At 35.9% G+C, this 20,775-nt stretch overlaps 1 protein-coding gene and 1 long non-coding RNA gene across 7 annotated transcripts; one reads left to right on the top strand and one right to left on the bottom strand.

The window, feature by feature from the left end:
• Positions 1-751: 751 nt before the first annotated feature.
• Positions 752-7,903, top strand: LOC134300931 (uncharacterized). Of its 4 annotated transcripts, XR_010007386.1 has the most exons (14): positions 752-859; positions 3,867-3,918; positions 4,154-4,205; positions 4,440-4,491; positions 4,727-4,778; positions 5,014-5,065; positions 5,301-5,352; positions 5,588-5,639; positions 5,875-5,926; positions 6,162-6,213; positions 6,447-6,498; positions 6,734-6,785; positions 7,243-7,318; positions 7,612-7,903. It is a non-coding gene; the product is annotated as an uncharacterized LOC134300931 (long non-coding RNA). The 4 variants fall into 4 exon arrangements; XR_010007387.1 differs by lacking the exon at positions 4,154-4,205; XR_010007388.1 differs by lacking the exon at positions 5,014-5,065.
• mcmdc2 (minichromosome maintenance domain containing 2) lies at positions 7,420-20,538 on the bottom strand. 3 transcript variants are annotated; one of them, XM_062985406.1, is made up of 14 exons: positions 20,399-20,538; positions 19,367-19,488; positions 19,133-19,192; positions 18,857-19,052; positions 18,662-18,784; positions 16,969-17,070; positions 16,702-16,830; positions 16,373-16,610; positions 15,799-16,004; positions 15,397-15,563; positions 10,977-11,147; positions 10,708-10,832; positions 7,979-8,088; positions 7,420-7,759 (listed from the first exon to the last, which is right to left on the bottom strand). In XM_062985406.1, the coding sequence occupies exons 1-14, from the start codon at positions 20,493-20,495 to the stop codon at positions 7,593-7,595; spliced, it is 2,013 nt and encodes a 670-aa protein (XP_062841476.1). In that variant the 5' UTR covers positions 20,496-20,538; the 3' UTR covers positions 7,420-7,592. The 3 variants fall into 3 exon arrangements, 2 of the variants coding, with proteins under 2 accessions (XP_062841476.1, XP_062841477.1); XR_010007385.1 differs by having other exon boundaries at positions 7,672-7,759; positions 7,979-8,083; XM_062985407.1 differs by lacking the exon at positions 16,969-17,070 and having other exon boundaries at positions 16,702-16,860; positions 18,722-18,784.
• Positions 20,539-20,775: the final 237 nt, after the last annotated feature.

Here is a 20,775-nt window from a genome sequence, read left to right as displayed (position 1 = left end):
CTGAAGACAGCAGTGTGAAAACCTCTGACTTGCGGTGGAGCAATAAAACCTCTGACAGTAGTTCACTCAGCACTTTAAAGTATGTATTTAATCACAAACTACCTAACATACAACATGAAATGTGAAAAGAACATACCGCTATAAACACATATTCCAAATAAACCGACGCTCAACGAAGCGACTGAAAAAAAGTCATGATTTTTGCACATGCGCGTTAAAGGGGAAACAGGGGGAACTGAATTCTCCGTAACACCGGCAGTCGCCATGACGTTTTGTTAATGACACGCCCCCACATCGGAAACTCGGGGCTCATCGAAAAATCCGAGTTTCTCACTGGTGAATACGACTTTGAGTTGCCGTCCATGTGCCCTCATCTCGTATACGATATTTCCGACACGACTTGAAGGCAGCATTAGTCCTGGTCCTTAGGAGCCTGGTGCTGTGCAGCACCTACACTACCCGCTGCACCACTGCCCCACACTGCTTAAATGTACTTAAAACGTTATTTAAATGCCTGTTTAATTATTAAATTAAACCTAAGTCCTCTAGTCCTAAAACAAATACAAGCAGAACAAATCCTATCTTTTGTAAATGTAATACAGAAAGCATTTCTGTCTCATTGTTTTTTGTTACTTGAGGCTATACTTGCCAGCGTACTTCAGTGTTCACTAGGCTCTAGTGCGCATGCTTGTTTGGATGGGGGGGAGGGGTTTGTCCATTTTTAAAGTTACTTAACGCGCATGCACAACATTTCTATCTTTGCAGCGCAGACGCTTAGACGGATGATGAATGTTTTTTTTGGGGATCTGCAAAGTTGCGAATGTAAAATGTTGTACGCAAATGAATTTCGCCCATTCAGGTAGTATGCGATTTCTCCGGTAGCTGTAATTTAATTTGAGCTTGTATGTTCAATTTATCGCCATATGCTTTGCTTACAGTTTCTGGCCTAGTTTCCGCTTATAGACGATTAATAAGAAAGTCAGTTTGCTTCATCATGTTTAGTTTGATTATATCTGTATAGCTTAACTTACATTGTTTCTCCGTGTAAAAAGCCTAGCCATGACTGAACGATCTGCCATATATTTAGACGCCTTCTAAAATCTGGCCACGTGGTGATTACGTTGACCCATTGTGTCTATTGCTGCCTAAGGGCTTAATTTTTAGTTCTTGTCAAAATTTACTAATTATTACTAAATATTCTATAATATTAATTATTAAATAATAATATTACTATTCTATATTCTCTGCAAAAAACAAAGTCTAGGCCTCTTCCTTGTATTAATTTATGTTCGAAAATGAAATCATTAGTAAAATAAGTTTTAGACATGTTAAGATTATTAATCTTAAAATGTTAAAACAAATAATTGTATATTAAAATTTGGCAGCATACAGATCTAGTGTAAATGTTGAGATTGCAAATATCACATTCTACTGTGAAAGTTTAAATTAAGATTTTTAGACATTTATTGTTCATTAATATTTGGCGCTTAATAAGTTAAGCATAATAACGCCTGGGTGGCGCAACAGTCTACTACACTAACCAACCACTGCTAAGGTCTGGGTTAGAATCTCAGCTGAGCTACTTACTGGCTGGCCAGGTGTCTACATAGACCAGATTCGGCTGGGTGGCCAAGGCCCGCAAAGGATTAGTGTCCAGGGTGTCTTTCGCTCAGTGTTTCCCAGTGGAAGTGGTTGATGAAAATCTGCATAAATCATAACCCTAACACTTAGTTGTGGTGTTTGATATATGTTGCTGTTGGCCAAAACATGTGTACTTTAAATTGCTTCTTTTAATACCATGATATTTTGACAAAATATTTAATGTGGTAAAATCATAGCAGAAAGATGATATGCATTCAAAGTACTGATTGAGTAGAGTATATAGACTTATTGGTGTTGAAATTTGCTGTTATGATATAAAAAAAATTGGGGTGAACATAAAATATGATTAAGAGAGAAACTTGAGTATGGGATCATTGCTTATGTATTATCTCAGACATTTATAGTACATTAACCTTAAACAATAACCCTGTCCTTCTTTATGTATATAAAACTGACTTTATTTTCCCATGTTTTCATGGTTTATAAGGGGTTCTAATTGCTGGATAAAGTAAGGTTATGTATGATTTTTCAAAATAAAAATGTAATGGCCCAATTTGTTCAACAAGCATCTTAAAATGTCACGGCAATAGTATAAATCATTCTGACAGTTGTATGTCCCACTTGGATTGATAAATTTGCCCCATTGCCATTTATCCTACTTTTGGTTGGAGTGTCCCTTGGTTATGACCAGGTCTAATGTCCCTTGTGAGGCTTCATGACCTATGTTAAGAAATTATGAATTTTAGTTTTCTCTAAGGAGCTGCAGACTTGGTAAAGGTCCTGACCTTGAGTTATACTACACTGGGCTAGTCCTTGTGCTGCTTGTGAGGATCTGTTCATCCAAGCTGTGTTACATGTCCCCTTTGACCTTTAGTTCATCAGTCAAGTTTTAAAGTGAAGTGGATTTGAATTCATTTACTGATCCCTGAGGGCTGCTTATCTAAAGCAGTGCAAAATAAACGGCTCTGACAAAAGGCTACTTTGCAAATATTCATATTAAGTTAAATGGATGAGTGCTGGTGTCCGTATTAACAATAGTGGTCTGATTCATGTCGGATATTTGCAGTTATTTGTGATGCCCCAAATACACCAAGGAAGGATAAGAAGTACACATGCCCGGAACCATAAAAGAAATTCTTACACAAGAACAGTCTTAATCTATCTTGCAGCCATAAAAATTAAAATGAAAACAAAAATAGCCCAAATTATAAAGACAAGATAAAATAAGCCAACAGAAATATAATACCCATATTGCCATAAAATGACGTGTGTTAAACATGGCATTAAAACCCAAATAAATAAATATTTAAGTTGTGATGTAAACAGCATGCACTGACAACTTTTAGGCTAAAAGCCATCAGAATTATAAAAATCTGGATTTTACCTTGGGTTATTTAACATGAATATGCTGTAATAACCTTTTAAATCTGTCTGTTGTACATTTCCTTATTTGTGTTGGTACTTTTTGAATATATAGAATGAAGAAACCACTTAATTGACAGGTGTGCAGTCCACTGTAAGAAACAAAAGTTTAAAAATTTATTTCACATTTAAACACAGAGAGGGGAATTACTTGGCACCAGTGGTTTTAAGTCTCGTTCTCCTAACTCAAAACAATAACGCAATAGGTTAATTGTTTAATTGCCTATGAGCGTATCCCTGCTTGCTGCTGCAACCTTGTAGTGATGCTATTTCATCCAAATAAGAAAGTTGGGACTGTATGGAAAATGCAAATAAATGAATGTATATTTGTCTAGTCAACATCATTTTTTGTTAAAATACATCAATTCCTGCATTTGAGGCCAGCGATACATTCCAAAAAATTGGGACGGTAAAGCATTTATCACTTTGTATTTCTTCTTACAACACTTAAAAGATGTATTGCCACTGAGGATATCATGTGATGAAGTGTTTCATGTGTTTTCAAAACTTTCTCTTTTGGGGACTGGCCAAGGCTGCAGGCATGCCAGTCCAGTACCCGTACCCTCTTTTCCACAACCATGCTTTTGTACTGTGTGCAGCATCTGTATAGAAATGACTAATTGTGTTTTGATGGTATGTAATTATTAGTTTTACTGTTTACATTATCAAACCAGATAATAATCTTAAAATCATAAGTGCCCAGTTTATGTAATGAGATTTATGTAATTAATAAAAAAAAAAATTATAAATTTTTTTTTACCATTACAAATACAGACCATGCATTAGCACCATACTTGACCTGAACATATTAATTCACAAGATTTTTTTTTTCTTTCCTGAAGGAAGTTTAAAATCAAGGGTGACTGATTTGTCTGCACTATAATGCACTCAAAGGTAAGATTAAACATTAGGCTTTACTATGTGAAGACACAGTCTAGATTTGCACTATGATGATTTCACATTTTCGCCGTTTACCCGTCAGACCAGATTGGGTTGTTGATAATGTGACTTACTGAAAAGCATGGGATCATGTACATTAAATTTACCATTACAAATGCAGACTATGCATTAGCACCACACTTGAACTAAACATGTTAGAATTTACAAGATTTTTTTTTCTTTCCTCAAGGAAGTTCAAAATCAAGAGTGACTGATTTGTCTGCACTGTAATGCACTCAAAGGTAAGATTGAACATTAGGCTTACTATGTGAAGACACAGTCTAGATTTGCACTATGATGATTTTCACATTTTCGCCGTTTACCCGTCAGACCAGATTGGGTTGTTGATAATGTGACTAACTGAAAAGCATGGGATTATGTACATTAAATTTACCATTACAAATGCAGACCATGCATTAGCACCATACTTGACCTGAACATATTAATTCACAAGATTTTTTTTTTCTTTCCTGAAGGAAGTTTAAAATCAAGGGTGACTGATTTGTCTGCACTATAATGCACTCAAAGGTAAGATTAAACATTAGGCTTTACTATGTGAAGACACAGTCTAGATTTGCACTATGATGATTTCACATTTTCGCCGTTTACCCGTCAGACCAGATTGGGTTGTTGATAATGTGACTTACTGAAAAGCATGGGATCATGTACATTAAATTTACCATTACAAATGCAGACTATGCATTAGCACCACACTTGAACTAAACATGTTAGAATTTACAAGATTTTTTTTTCTTTCCTCAAGGAAGTTCAAAATCAAGGGTGACTGATTTGTCTGCACTATAATGCACTCAAAGGTAAGATTGAACATTAGGCTTACTATGTGAAGACACAGTCTAGATTTGCACTATGATGATTTTCACATTTTCGCCGTTTACCCGTCAGACCAGATTGGGTTGTTGATAATGTGACTAACTGAAAAGCATGGGATTATGTACATTAAATTTACCATTACAAATGCAGACCATGCATTAGCACCATACTTGACCTGAACATATTAATTCACAAGATTTTTTTTTTTCTTTCCTGAAGGAAGTTTAAAATCAAGGGTGACTGATTTGTCTGCACTATAATGCACTCAAAGGTAAGATTAAACATTAGGCTTTACTATGTGAAGACACAGTCTAGATTTGCACTATGATGATTTCACATTTTCGCCGTTTACCCGTCAGACCAGATTGGGTTGTTGATAATGTGACTTACTGAAAAGCATGGGATCATGTACATTAAATTTACCATTACAAATGCAGACTATGCATTAGCACCACACTTGAACTAAACATGTTAGAATTTACAAGATTTTTTTTTCTTTCCTCAAGGAAGTTCAAAATCAAGGGTGACTGATTTGTCTGCACTATAATGCACTCAAAGGTAAGATTGAACATTAGGCTTACTATGTGAAGACACAGTCTAGATTTGCACTATGATGATTTTCACATTTTCGCCGTTTACCCGTCAGACCAGATTGGGTTGTTGATAATGTGACTAACTGAAAAGCATGGGATTATGTACATTAAATTTACCATTACAAATGCAGACCATGCATTAGCACCATACTTGACCTGAACATATTAATTCACAAGATTTTTTTTTTTCTTTCCTGAAGGAAGTTTAAAATCAAGGGTGACTGATTTGTCTGCACTATAATGCACTCAAAGGTAAGATTAAACATTAGGCTTTACTATGTGAAGACACAGTCTAGATTTGCACTATGATGATTTCACATTTTCGCCGTTTACCCGTCAGACCAGATTGGGTTGTTGATAATGTGACTTACTGAAAAGCATGGGATCATGTACATTAAATTTACCATTACAAATGCAGACTATGCATTAGCACCACACTTGAACTAAACATGTTAGAATTTACAAGATTTTGTTTTCTTTCCTCAAGGAAGTTCAAAATCAAGGGTGACTGATTTGTCTGCACTATAATGCACTCAAAGGTAAGATTAAACATTAGGCTTTACTATGTGAAGACACAGTCTAGATTTGCACTATGATGATTTCACATTTTCGCCGTTTACCCGTCAGACCAGATTGGGTTGTTGATAATGTGACTTACTGAAAAGCATGGGATCATGTACATTAAATTTACCATTACAAATGCAGACTATGCATTAGCACCACACTTGAACTAAACATGTTAGAATTTACAAGATTTTTTTTTCTTTCCTCAAGGAAGTTCAAAATCAAGGGTGACTGATTTGTCTGCACTATAATGCACTCAAAGGTAAGATTGAACATTAGGCTTACTATGTGAAGACACAGTCTAGATTTGCACTATGATGATTTTCACATTTTCGCCGTTTACCCGTCAGACCAGATTGGGTTGTTGATAATGTGACTTACTGAAAAGCATGGGATCATGTACATTAAATTTACCATTACAAATGCAGACTATGCATTAGCACCATACTTGAACTAAACATGTTAATTTACAAGATTTTTTTTTCTTTCCTCAAGGAAGTTCAAAATCAAGGGTGACTGATTTGTCTGCACTATAATGCACTCAAAGGTAAGATTAAACATTAGGCTTTACTATGTGAAGACACAGTCTAGATTTGCACTATGATGATTTCACATTTTCGCCGTTTACCCGTCAGACCAGATTGGATTGTTGATAATGTGACTTACTGAAAAGCATGGGATCATGTACATTAAATTTACCATTACAAATGCAGACTATGCATTAGCACCACACTTTAACTAAACATGTTAGAATTTACAAGATTTTTTTTTCTTTCCTCAAGGAAGTTCAAAATCAAGGGTGACTGATTTGTCTGCACTATAATGCACTCAAAGGTAAGATTAAACATTAGGCTTACTATGTGAAGACACTAGATTTGCACTATGATGATTTCACATTTTTGCCGTTTACCCATCAGACCAGATTGGGTTGTTGATAATGTGACTTTCTGAGCAACTATTGAAAATGATCTGGTTATGAAAATTATCTTAGGTATGGAAATTGTTCTTAAGATGTTTTTCTCTGTGAAAATAAACATGGTTACTGAAAAGGAAGTGTGGATGTTCTTAGTGCATGGTAAATATACTTTCTCATTTAAAAGAGCATGTGCATAACCTGCTTTATAAGATTTTCACGTTTTCTTCATTTACCCATCAGGCTAAAATGGTTTGTTTTTAATGTAATCTGAAAAGCCACTTTGCGGTTTTGTGTTTTTGCCCTTTACCTATCTAACTAAAATAGTGTGTTAATTATGTGACCATCTAAGGTTTGTTTTTATTTATTTATTAATAGTAAATGAGTTGCAGCCATCATGAGACACTTCAGTTTAGAGTCATTTGTTGCTGAACTTTGAACTACTCTTAATATGGTAAGACTCTGAATACCGTGTTTGAAAATCTAAAAATCAAAGCCTTTTAGATTTGGAAAATGCCACAACAAAACTATGAAAAACAAATACACTGCTAATAATTAAGTTGCTGAGTAGCTTTTCTTGCCCAATGAGTTTAATTAGTATTTTTTAAACTTGTCATCTGGAGCTTAGGCATTTTAGACAGCCATGTATGTCCTAGGTTTATGTTCTGAAATATTTAATCATAAATGCTTGTAAACAATTCAGGTGGTCTGCTGGTTAACAATGTATTCTATTCTTCCATGCTATAGGTGGCTACTCCTGGTGCGTAGGAATACACAAATTGCAGAATCTGCTGTTGAAACTCTTTTAGGAGCAGGTCTCGTCTGCACAGGGACTCCAGGTCATGCAGATCATAAGGAAACACTGCATCAGGTGGAATAATAAGAGCTGAGGCCCCTGCAATCCGAAGACAGACTCGAGAATAATACTGTAGCATAAGTGCTAATAACTGTAGAATAAACTGTAACATTAACTTGATCTTGACCCTTAAAGTGTTGTGCCAAAATTTTAAAATAAGAAATAAATAAGGTTATCATGGTAGTTTTCTGTAGGTTAATTTATAAATGGTTACATTTAAAAATGTGTACATACAAAAGATGAATAGTAAGGTCTTACCATATCTTAGAGTGGTTGAGTTTTCGCAGAGCAACACTGCAATCACCACATCTTCTTGTAGAACCAGTGTCCTTAGATTAAGCTTGGCATGTGCCTGTGCAAGGGCTACACTGGCAAAACCACCAAGCCAGTTATTTAGATGCATTCTTAGTGTACTTTCTTGCTGCAATAGTGAAATGTTTCTTGTATTGTCTTTACTTGCTCTATGTAAAGCTTTTAACTAACATATAAATCACTGTTTTGTATTAACCTTTAGTCAGCAAGTACAAGCCTAAATGTTACTGATTCTTCTAAGCATGCTTCTACAGCTTCTACTTTATTCAGTTTTTATTTACAAGGCATTTTGCAGGTGAGTAAATACTGTGACTTCCGAGGAGTGTCATCTGTTGCTGAACTTTGTTTAACAGGGTAAACTTGTGAATAATGTGAAAAAAATGAAATGAATTTGTGAAATGATTTAAAAATAAAAACCAGAGCTTTTTTACACAGACATTTATTTGCAAAATGTCATATCTTCAGAGAAATGCCTGGTAAATAAAAATAAAATGACCTGTGTTGAAGAATCTAGAACATTTAGGCTTGTTTTCCATATTTATTTCTGTTAAAGTTGTGTACAAATGAGATCAAAAGCATTCATTCTTATACCGTTGCAAGCAATACTGGCGATACTTCTACCTCTCCCAAGTTGGCTAAATTTAAAGTGCAAAACATTTGTGTTTTTTCTTTTGTTTTAGTTTTTTTGTGAATTATGAAACCTTCAGAAATTACCTTTTGGTAATTTAAAAAAAAAAAAAAAAAATTTAAGCGACCCAGGCAGCACAATACTCTCTCTTTACAAGATGTAACATAGAGCCTCCATACGGGGGCATTCACATACAAGATAATTAAATTTTTTTCCCCCTCTGCAACCCATTTTTTCGGCTTGTGACAGACCTAGGGTTTTGTACTAGAGTTTACACTGGATTTTTAAATGGAGCCTAGGTAGGAAACGTGCAGTGTTGCTTGTTACAAAAGTACTGTTGGTCAGTACTTGTGTATGGAACATTTTTCGTTTTGTACACATATACAGTGGTGTTCAAAAAAATAGCAGTCCAACACCATTAACTTGATAAATCAAAGTTTTTAGTAGAAATGCTATTTCTACATAGCAAAAAATTTACTTGAAAGTGTAGTAGAGTATTGAAAACAAAACAAACCCAACAATTAGGACATGCATGCCGTTCATTCTGAGTAATCAAAGCATTGATTGAAAGGGGTTTGTTCAAAATAATAGCAATGAGGAGTTCAATTGGTGAAGTCATTCATTCTGCAGAAGAATGGGTGTCAATTTTGGCCCTTATTTAAGGTAGGAGGGTGGCAAATGTTGCACAGGTTGGTCATAGTGCATTTCCTTCTGAAATACTGGGTAAAATGGGTTGTTCCAGACATTGTTCTGATGAACAGCGTACTTTAATTAAAAAGTTGATTTTAGAGGGAAAAAAACATACAGAGAAGTGCAGCAAATGATAGGCTGCTCAGCTAAAATGATCTCAAATGCCTTAAAGTGACAACTAAAACCTGAAAGATGCAGAAGGAAGCGTGGAACTACTGTTCGAATGGATCAAAGAATAGCCAGAATGGCAAAGGTTCAGCCAGTGATCACCTCCAGAAAGATCAAGGAACATCTGAAGTTCCCAGTGAGTACAGAAGATGATTAAGTGAAGCCAATTTACCAGCAAGAACTTGCAAAGTCCCGTTGTTAAGAAAAAGACGTGTCCTGAATGGGTTCAAATTTCCCAAAGAACACATTGACTGGTCCAAAGAGAAATGGCTCAACATTTTGTGGACTGGTGAAAGCAAAATTGTTCTTTTTGGGTCAGATGACCCTCGAGCACTGAATTCGAGCCAAAGTACACTGTGAAGACAGTAAAGCATGGTGGTACAAAACTATGATATGAGGATGTTTTTCATACCATGGTGTTACGTCTATTTATCACATACGAGGGATCATGGATCAGTTTAAATATATCAGAATACTTGAGATCATCATGTTGCCCTATGTCAAAGAAGAAATGCCCTTAAAATGGGTGTTTTAACTTGACAATGACCCAAAACATCTTGGTTACAGACAAACAAGATTGAGGTAATAGAGTGGCCAGCCCAATCCCATAGAGAACTTGTGTTCTGATATCTGAAATGCGGTTTTTTGAGGCAAAACCCAAAATTGCAGAAGAACTGTGGAATGTAGTGTAATCATCCTGCACTGGAATACCTGTTCAGAGGTGCCAGAAGTTGGTCGACTCCATGCAACACAGATCTTGGAAACAATTGTTATGCCACTAAATATTAGTTCAGTAATTTAAAGTAAAGTGAAACCTCAAACATTTTCAGTTTATAGATACATTTCTTGAGTTTTTATAGAAAAATGCTGGTACTGCTATTTTTTTGAACAGCCTAATATTCATTTTTCTTAACTTTCTGTAAAGGATTAACACAAACTGGCTAAATGTTGTTAATGTTTTGATTTAGAATTAAAAGTGTAGTATTTTCAGTGCATTTGCATTTATGGAAATAAAAGTTATAATGATTTTGTGCTTTATTCACTTTTTTAAAATCACTGCTATTTTTTTGAACACTACTGTACAAACAATAACTAAAATGAGTATACAGTTGACACTGATTTTATGTTTTGACACTGGCATATAGCAGTGGGTAATTTCTTCATGAAATTACTTCTTTACTATACTTACAGCAGTTTAATTGATGTAACAGATACTGAAGAGCGCACCCTCCGATTGGCCATATAGTAACCATGAACCATCTTCTCAGCTTCAGGGCTCATGTGTACTTTCAGACTCTGAGCATAAGTCAAGAGCTGCGAGGAAGATAAACATTGTAATCACTAGTAAAACAAATATACAGTATGGACAACAAAATGTTATTATTGAATTTAAGGAAGCTGTCAAAATGTTTAAGTTAAAAAGGATTTTAGCACTGGTAATTTTCATGGCTTATCAACCTCTTTGTAGTGCTCTGTTGTAAACTGCATGGAGGCAGGATAAAGAGGTTCCCCTGGTGAAATTGCATGCTGCAGGGTATGTACAGAAAACAGTGAGTGGTCTTCTGCCTCCCTGCACTGGATCACTAGTCCAATTGCCTCCGCAACCTGTGGAGGTACCGGACCTATTTCCTATATACATGCAAGAATGGGCAAACATGAATGAATTTTGTTAATTTTCTTCATTTTTATATAACTAAGCAAAGTACAAAAAAAAGATAAGTTATTTTTGCTGACAAGCTTAATTTTATTATGTATTTTATAAACAAACCCACCATAGTTTAGACATAACCTATATGCCTATGGGTTTTTCTTAACTTAATAAAATGCAACAGGACCCCCCCCCCCCCTCCCACCCCGTTGAGAACCACTGCAATACAATACTTCAGCTGATCACCATTGCTTTTTATTAGCGCCATACATTTTTAAAAGAAGATGGATCTGCAAGTAGGTTCATGCACTCTATGAAGCCCTGCTGTTGTAGGCTACAGGAATAAGGCCTGGCATTGTCTTGCTGAAAAAACCATCAACTTTCTAGGATGAACAACAAAAACGTTAAAAAATTACTTTTAAACACAAGTTGTAAAATGTAATGAACAAAAATGGAAATTTATTGTGAAGAAAAAGTTAGGACACCCCCACATTTATTACTACTTAAAATGTCTAAAATTAGAATCCAGTGCACCACATCAGCTGCAATGATTAGACCATTGTTAGAGGACATTAGTTTGGTTTGCTCTTGATTGTTAAAGTGAGTGTTATCGCCATGGTGAGATCTAAAGAGCTCTCGGAGGCCTTCAGAAAGAAGGTTGTCGATGCATATGAGTCTGGGAAGGGATTTAAAAAGATCTCAAAACAATAAGAAATCAGCCATTGCACTGTCTGGAAAATAATTTACATTTAAAACAACAGAACATTTAAAACAACTGCCAACATGGTCAGTCAGGCTGTCCTAGCAAGTTCAGCCCAAGAGCAGGCCGCAAGATGCGTAAAGAAGTCTCCAATAATCCTACAATGTCATTATGGGACCTACAGGTAGCTCTTGCCACAGTTGATGTCAATGTACATGTATCTACCATCAGAAAGAGACTGCACAATATTTTAATAGGAGGTGTGCAAAAAGGAAACCCTTGCTGTCAAAAAAAAAAACCATCAGGGCAAGACTAAGATTTGCCAGAGGACACCTAGACAAAGACCAGGACTTTTGGAACAATGTGCTTTGGACAGATGAATCCAAAGTTTAATTATTTGGGCACAGTAACAGAAGACATGTTTTGATGCAAACCAAACACAGCATTTGAGCAAAAGAACCTCATACCAACTGTGAAGCATGGAGGTGGAAATGTCGTGGTTTGGGGCTGCTTTGTCAAGTCAATTTTATTTGTATAGCGCTTTTTACAATAAACATTGTCTCAAAGCAACTTTACAGAAACCAGGACCTACAGACCAAAAACCTCTGTTGAGCAAGCCGAGGGCAACAGTGGCAAGGAAAACTCCCTTAAAATTACAGGAAGAAACCTTGAGAGGAACCAGACTCAACAGGGACCCATCCTCCTTGGGTGGCCTGGAGGATAATTTGAATAAATAGGATTTACACAAATCATGCATACACAAAATTTAATTCAACTAAAACTTTTAACTAGCAAAAAATAATTAGGAGTTCTATATTATTTGTCTGTGATAAAGTCCGTAGTGAGTTCTTGACATTTTTGATGGAAACAAGCCAGGTTTCCATTACATCTAGCAGGAGCAGCATTGTTGGCAGAGCAGTCTCGACGTGCAGTCTTTAACATCGGGGTAAAACGACAGAAGATGTAGTTAAAATGTGAAATCGTTAAGAGTAAAATGTCAGTTTTGCAGAAGAGTAGTTTAAGACTCCGGGACCCCTAATTATTACAGCATAACTAAAAGGGAGAGCGAGCAGGTAACAAAGTCATGATGCTTTTCACAGGCTTGCAGCAGCAGGGCCTGGCAAGCTCTCCATTATAGAATCCACGATAAATTCTTTACTGTATCAGAGGATGCTTGAGGAAAATGTAAGACCATCTGTCAATACTAAAGCTGAAGCGGAGGTGGACCATGCAACATTACAACAACCCAAAACATTCCAGTAAATTCACCAAAAAATGGCTCTAAAGAAAGAAATGGAGAGTTCTGGAATGGCCAAGTCAAAGCCCAGATCTTAATCCTAGAAAGTGAAAAACTTTCTCCCAGTCAATGTCAGAGACTGGTAGATGGTTATAGGAAACGTCTAATTGAGGCCATTAAGGCATAGGGTGTCCTAACTTTTTCCTCACAATAAATTTTCGTTTTTGTTCATTACATTTTACAACTTGTTTAAAAGTATCTTTTTAGTTTTATTTGTTTAATGATATAAGCTCAATCTCTCAGTACTGTTCAAATGAAGCTCAAATGTCCATATGTTTAAATATGTTCAAAAAGACAAAGGTTCTCATGAGGTGTCCTAATTTTTTCACATGACTGTATGTTCTGCAGGCAGGCCAGTCCAGTACCTTGAAACTCTTCTTCTGCAGCCATGTCTTTGTATTGTGTGCAGCATATGTTGCTGTAAAATCTTAATGTACTTTTCTGCATTAAAGCTGCTTCACATACATTTAAATTACTTTAGCCAAAGGCACTGACAAAACCCCATACCAAGACAGACCCTGACCTTTCATCTTTGGTTCAGAGCACATGGCTTGCATTTCTTCCCAAAAAATCTGGAATACATCTGATAACAAAACACATTTCCACTGTGTAATGGTCCATCCCAGATGCCTCCTAAGTTTTAAGTGGCATTTGTGAATATAATTTGCCAAATTAATCCATTGCCCATGTGGTTATATCAGCTATTGATAAATGATGGTTCTTGGTGCAGTGCTGAAAAGGGATCAGTGCCCTTTACGCACTGAAATTCCTCCAGATTCCTTGAATTGTTTAATAATATTATGCACTTTAGAGGGAGAAATATGCAAATCACTTCCAATCTTTATTTGAGGAACATTGTTTTAAAACATTTTGATAATGTTCTCACACACTCGTTGACAGACTAGACATCTGCCTATCTTTTATCCTCAAAGACTCGGCCTTTCGTGGATACTTTTGTACCAAATCATGATAACAATCACTGCTTTCATTGATTACAATCATTATTTGGATTTTTATTTAAATGTTTTTTTTTTTTTTTTTTTTACATGTGACTGTTATCATAGCACAAACTACAAAAGCCAACATCTGTCAAGGCTTAGGGCTGTTAATCCAATGGCATTGGGAACTTGCACATCTGTGAAGGCACCATTAATGCTGAGGAAAACATTCAAATTACATACCCTTCCATATAAATGTGCCCAGTTTCAACTTTTTTGGGAAGTGTTGCAGCCTTCATCTGAATACATTGGAATACATTATACATACAAATACATACAAAAACTTGTTGAAACAATAGTGTACTCTTTGTGTTTTTAATTAATTACAGGTCAAAAGAATTTGCAAATCAGCGTTGTCTGTTTTCATATAAATTTTTCCTACTGCTCCAACTTTTTTGAAGTATTTTCAGAACTTTTCAATGGTGTTCCAGTCAAAAAATCAAGCAGATTGGCTAGACCTAGCACATTTACCTTGTTTATTAGAAACCAGTCAAAGTTAGCCATTTTTTATTATATATTTTATATATTTATTATTAACCTGTCAAAGTAATTGCCTAAGAGTTCTTTTTTACATCTGACTACTGCTCTGATTTTTCTAAATGTATCTAAGTTCATTTTAAACATGTGTACCTGTATGCGTATGTGGTGCAGAAAGAAGTGATATTATGATTAAATGTATTGCTTTAATTTTGCAACTTTTTTTATTATTAGTCTGAGATTATGTTGAAAACAATTGTCTAGCTTGGTAGCCTTACAATTAAATGTAGTCTTTAGAATCATTTAGTAAAACTTAAGTTACAGCATTGACAAATATTGTACATGAATCAGGCAGTCTCGAAGGCTGGTATTATTAGAATAAGAAAAATGAAATGACAGTACTACATAACAGTGATATGCATAACGTAGACTAATTATTTTTAATAATATTAATTATATTTTTTTACTTTTTGTTTACTTCAACACTACTTGTAGTAGTAAGGACAGTTACACATTTAATGAGCCACTATGGAACAACTAAGGCTAATGACAAGAAGACATGGTTTAAATGAAGTAGAATCTCATGGTTTTTCACATTATTCGGTCACCAGAACATTCTAGACATCAGATTGTTCTCCCCATTGAGTGTCATGAGGAAACCCACGCAGACAAGGAAAGAATATGCCAAAATCCTTACAGACATTGATGTTACCTACTAATTGCCATTGGCTCAGGCTATTTATTAAGAGAAAACCTACCACTGAGCCAAGCACTACACCGTCAGGCCTGGTAGGCTTCCTGGAAGGTGCTGTTGCATCAGCCAGGGCCCAGAAGTTACAATGGATGGGAAATGAAAGTTGCTGGTCTACATCCTCACCATACTTCTTTCCAGGGATAAACACAGACACTGCTCTGCTCTCTAATGCTGTGGGAACACAAGAGTGGTGTAAGAAAGTGTAGGCATAGGCAGCTATTTTTGCAAACACCTCTAATGGACTGTGACCAAAAGCCAACCTTGTTGTACTGAGCATACATATAGTCTATAAGAACGGGCAAGCACATCTGTGTCATGGGCCGCAACTGGCTTACATGCTATAGGCTAAAAACCCCTGCCCCTAACACTGAACTATTTTATTCAACTTTTAAGATTCCTGTAGTACCTGACTGAAGAGCATCTATCTTGTCTTTCTTGTAGTATGCTAAATCTCCCAACAGACACACACCCCCAGCAGCCAGCAGGGCAGAACCAGCATGGATGTTGGCTGTTCCTGCTCCATGCTCATCTCTGGACAGGGAAGTAAACAGCTCTCCATTAACTGGATGACGAATGCCCCGTGCAGCCAGGCTCAAACTGTACATCATTAACCTGAGAAGAAATGCATACAGTTATTTGTTACTTTAGATTTTTAAGAGTTTACTCTCTTTCATCTAAAAAAAAAATTGGTCAATGAAAATAATTTCTAATTTTGTGATAAAAATTCTGGAACAATGCAAATAAAGCAATCAACTTGACATAATGTGCTATTTGTTATATTAAACATATTCAATAATTATGTAAATACTGGATAACTGCTAATTTTTTGTTGTTTAAAATGTTAGTGTTTAAAAATTTGAAAACCAATCAATGCAATCAGAAAAAACAGATTTAGGAAATTCTATTTTCTAGTTGCTCATTAAGTCACAAGTACACATTAAGAACCACAACTTTTTAGTATCACAGTCTCTAAAGTCTACCTCTCAATAATGTAAGTTTCACTGGTGAGTGCCAGCACATCCAAATGGTTATGTGCATCTGAATACTCCCTGTTGGTCTGCACCAGGCTGAGGAGAAGTGACAGTTTCAGTGTGCTGTAAAGACCAGGAGGAACGACTGCTAAGCCAAATGAGTTGGCCACAATGGCAGAGAATCTCCATGGTGAACAAGCTGAAGCAGTATGCAGGGCCTTGAAATTATTGCTGACCAGGGAATGGTCTAAGGGGGGAATTAAAGATTATCTACCCTGAAACTGCTTAAAGATTGAGTTATCTTGATGTTTACTTACTTATATTTAATTAATACTTACAGTCAGGTGTATGTGTTTGAACACTGCAAGCCTCTATGCTCCAAGTAAGATTGGGCCACTGTTGTACATGAGTTGGTATTCCAACTACTCGGTACAGCTGACCAATTTTCATGGAGTTGCAAAATTCATCTAACATTAAGTAACAATAATAGTTATGAGCTGTACTTATGATTTAAGGAAACAAACTTCATAGCATGTCACATATGTCACACACCAGTTGCAAGTATAACTGAACTATCCACGTTTTTACATCAAATCTTGACCTACCTCTTAGAAATAAAGTGACCGATTGATATCTTAGTGAAAAACAGTCATGAACTCCCAACCCTTCCAGTGCTTTCACGTGAACAAGCTCAATCAGCTGCTTGTCTGTGCATAGAGACACAGTAAAAAATATGTTAACTTGGGTACTGTGGTAATGTATTCTTATTGCAGTGCAGCATGTAGTGTTTGTGTCACACTGGATATTCCTTATGTCAACATGGGTTCCTGTTGGGTGCGCCAGTTTGCCTCAGGAAACATATCAGTTGGTACCAGTTATCCATTGGCATGTTAATTTATCACTTTCCTTCTTAGGTGGTATGTCGTTAGTGTACTTTTTTAGGTATCTGTACTTGACCTAAATAGGGAAGGGGAGGAAGGGGTAAACCTTTGATTGGCTGCTTTCACGGCTTACCCCAAATAGTGATTAGGTGGGAAGAAGAAAAAGGTTGACAGTTATCAATCAGAAATGAAAATTCATCTGTGGCTTTATTTGAAAGAAAATTATTTCTAGGTCGACAAATACATCTTGGCAAATGCAATGTATTGTGTCTCCCAAAGAAACATGAGCTCATGGTATTTAAGTATTCACTGTAGAATTTGAAAAAGCAGATTGGACTAAGTGTACTTACATAAATTTTGCTTGTGTCATTCCTACAATTTGGGGCCTTTTGCATCACCAGCAGACAATGGTATTTAGTATGTAAAAATCAGAACATTATAAAGTCTTTTCGCTTTGCATTCTATTCTACTCCAAAAAATATGTTATACACTTTACACTTTCTTTATTAATCATACTGTATACTACAGGTTTTCCCCTGTCCCTGGCCAATAAATTCTGTTTCTGTAATAAATATAAGATAAATATAAGATGTACACTATATAACCAAATTTATTTGGACACCTGACCATGAGCTTGTTGGATATCCCAGTTCAAAACAAATAGTATTAAAATAGTAAGACCTCTTTTTGATCTTTTCAGCTATATCAACAGCCACTCTTTTGAGAAGGCTTCTCACAAGACTTTGAAGTATGTCTGCTGACATTTGTGCCAATTCAGTCAAAAGAGCATTTGTATGGCTAAGTAGTGATGTTGGTCAAGAAAGCCTCAATAGATGTTTCAGTCCATTCCAGTGGGTATGAGGTCAGGGCTCTGTGCATGCCACTGGAGTTTCTTTAAACCAAGCTTTTCTTCATGTCTTTAAAGACCTTGCTTTGTTCACAGGGCCATGGTCATGCTGTAACAAGATTTTTTCTGTCAAAATTGTATTTATTTTATCAGTGATTATAAGGGTTTATCATGTCCCTCAAGTTACTGTCCACTCTGGTAGGCCAGGTAATGGTATGTTTAAAAAAGATGCATACATAATTTCCAGAAGCTTACATTCTCTCTTCGGAGGGGTTGGGCATAAGTGGAAGGTATTAAAAATCTGCTTGATCTTATTTTATCTAATTAATCTGATATGTTTAACCAACCAATGCCTTCTTTGCCTTCCTTTAATGTCTTGAAAGATTGTAACATGCAGGTCATCTTTAATAACTACTTAACTTTGATAAGGGTCATAGTTGAGCCTTTTTCAAGAGCACTGAGTGCAGAGCAGCAATAGTCATTTACAATCATTACACCTAGGAGCAGAGTAGCCAGTGCATCTACAGTCAACTTGGAGGAAACCTGTGTGGACAATCACTTGGTTCTTACCCCCTAAAACACGAGATTTTACATCCTCTTTAAGTGGTGAAGAGCAGAGAAAACAGATACAGTCACTTCTAACAGTAGCAGACTCTGTGGCTCCTGGAGCATGTACTCTAATGTGGTGGAATCCTGGTGGCATAAAGAGAACAGTTACAGCAAGAAGTACTAAAACGTTTAAGATAAAAAACAATTCTTAGTTACCCCTTGAACAAGGACATTTTTCTTCTGCACATAGAAATCTGGCTCCCTGAGTGTATTTCGTGACACAGGTCATGGCAATTACAAGACCCTCCAATGCCATAGGCCTCATATGCCCATAACCCCAAGGGAACTCAGATAAATCCAGAAAGTAGTCTGGGAAAGGTGGCATGTGCGCTAGTTTCAGAACAACGTTAACCTCACGGAAGCAAGAAAGAGAATTATTAAGTAACAGAACTGGACTGGGAGCTATAATTGGATAGATAAATATATGCATACCTGATTTTCAGCGTTTATGTGCTTAATTAGTGACAATGTCTTTATTGACAAAAAACAAACCTGCAAAACAACAAAAACATGCCTATAATTAGGGCAGTGGCTCTTAACCTTTTTGTCAGCTTGGGCACAATTTGCCACATATATATTATTTACATTAATTACTATCCTAAAATACAGTGCCTAGATAAGAGACTGACAACCTTACTCTAAAAAATATCTTTAATAGAAACTTACAGACTGAAACAGTGAGGTAGCTTTCTGAGGGTTGTGTAATATGCAATCTCCCAATCTGGCATCCAGTTCAAAAATGTCAGATGGATTTACTTCAAAACTAAAATGATACACCTGCTGAAAATCTGAAAAAAAACATTTCAAAGATGACATTTTTTGTGCCAGCTAAAAAAAAAATTCATGAGTAACGCTAGTTTAATTTGTGACAACAAAAACTGGTTTTATTGTTCTTTTGTTGTTACATTTGAATTAATGAGAAATTATTAAGCCGGTTTTGACCTAGATGCTGCCAGGAAAAGTGACAGTGTCCACAAATTATCTTCATATTGCTAGGGGCTTAAAGGCTTTTTTGTCCATGCATTTTGAAAGATGAACTTCGTGCATCCTTTAAGCATTTGGTTAAGTAAAACTTGCTTGCAGATTCTAATTGCTGGCAGTGCTGTTTTTAACCATTCTTGGGTAACATTTGACTATTCATACAAATTTTCACTCTACATAAAGACAGGCAAACGACGAAACTATGTAAAAAAAAAATGTAATAAACACATAAATTGATCTGGACAGCTAAAAATTGGTATCATTGTGTACTAAATTTACTTAATCAAATTTCTAAAAATGATCGGCAAATGGTACAACACTAGCACTGACCATTCTGGCTCTTGTTAGACATATGAATTGGGTGCAGTCCAACTAGCCTTATTCATATAAGCAAAGAGAAGTCACATATTACAGTCAAGCATAATTCACATTATTAAGGAAATAGGAGGCCATGCTACAAAGTTAGCATGTAGACTGTCTGCATCACGAAATTAATAAGGTTGATGAAAATTTATATTTTTTTATGAAATTGCTTTAAGAATGCACACAACAAACTTTTAAAGAATTCAGAAAAAAAGAACCGTTGGCGAAATCACTGAGATGCCAAGGCCGTAAACGACATAAAAGCTACAGTTTGTTACACCATGCTAGCACAGCTAACAACTTATGCATACCTACTTTAAAACTGTAAATTACAATAACCGTCTTTAGACTAACCTTTGAAAGATTGACAGGCTTCAACGAGTTTCTGCAGCCCTCCACTTCTATCCAAGTAAATAACTATCGATTCTTTAAGAGACAAAATATTCTCCATTTTCTGTCAATCGAAAATCGTACCTAGAAATAATTCATCTCAGACCGATTCACGTGACTATCACTAAACTGTCATCTTTTGCGCATCTTTTGTCATCTTTAGTTGTCAGAATACGAACGTGCAGCGTGTTACTCTCAATAAGTCCGAGTGATTTCACATTATATGTATGACTGAATCATTTCTAACAATTATTTAAATAAACAAACAAACAACAACAATAATAATAATCGTAAAAGTATTTGTGTACTTCATTTATTATGTGAACATTCCGGCTCTTGTA

Source organism: Trichomycterus rosablanca, chromosome 23 (assembly GCF_030014385.1).
Source record: "Trichomycterus rosablanca isolate fTriRos1 chromosome 23, fTriRos1.hap1, whole genome shotgun sequence".
Taxonomy (NCBI): domain Eukaryota; kingdom Metazoa; phylum Chordata; class Actinopteri; order Siluriformes; family Trichomycteridae; genus Trichomycterus; species Trichomycterus rosablanca.
The sequence above is the reverse complement of the archived record's forward strand: the minus strand, read 5'-3'. Positions and strand labels throughout refer to the sequence as shown.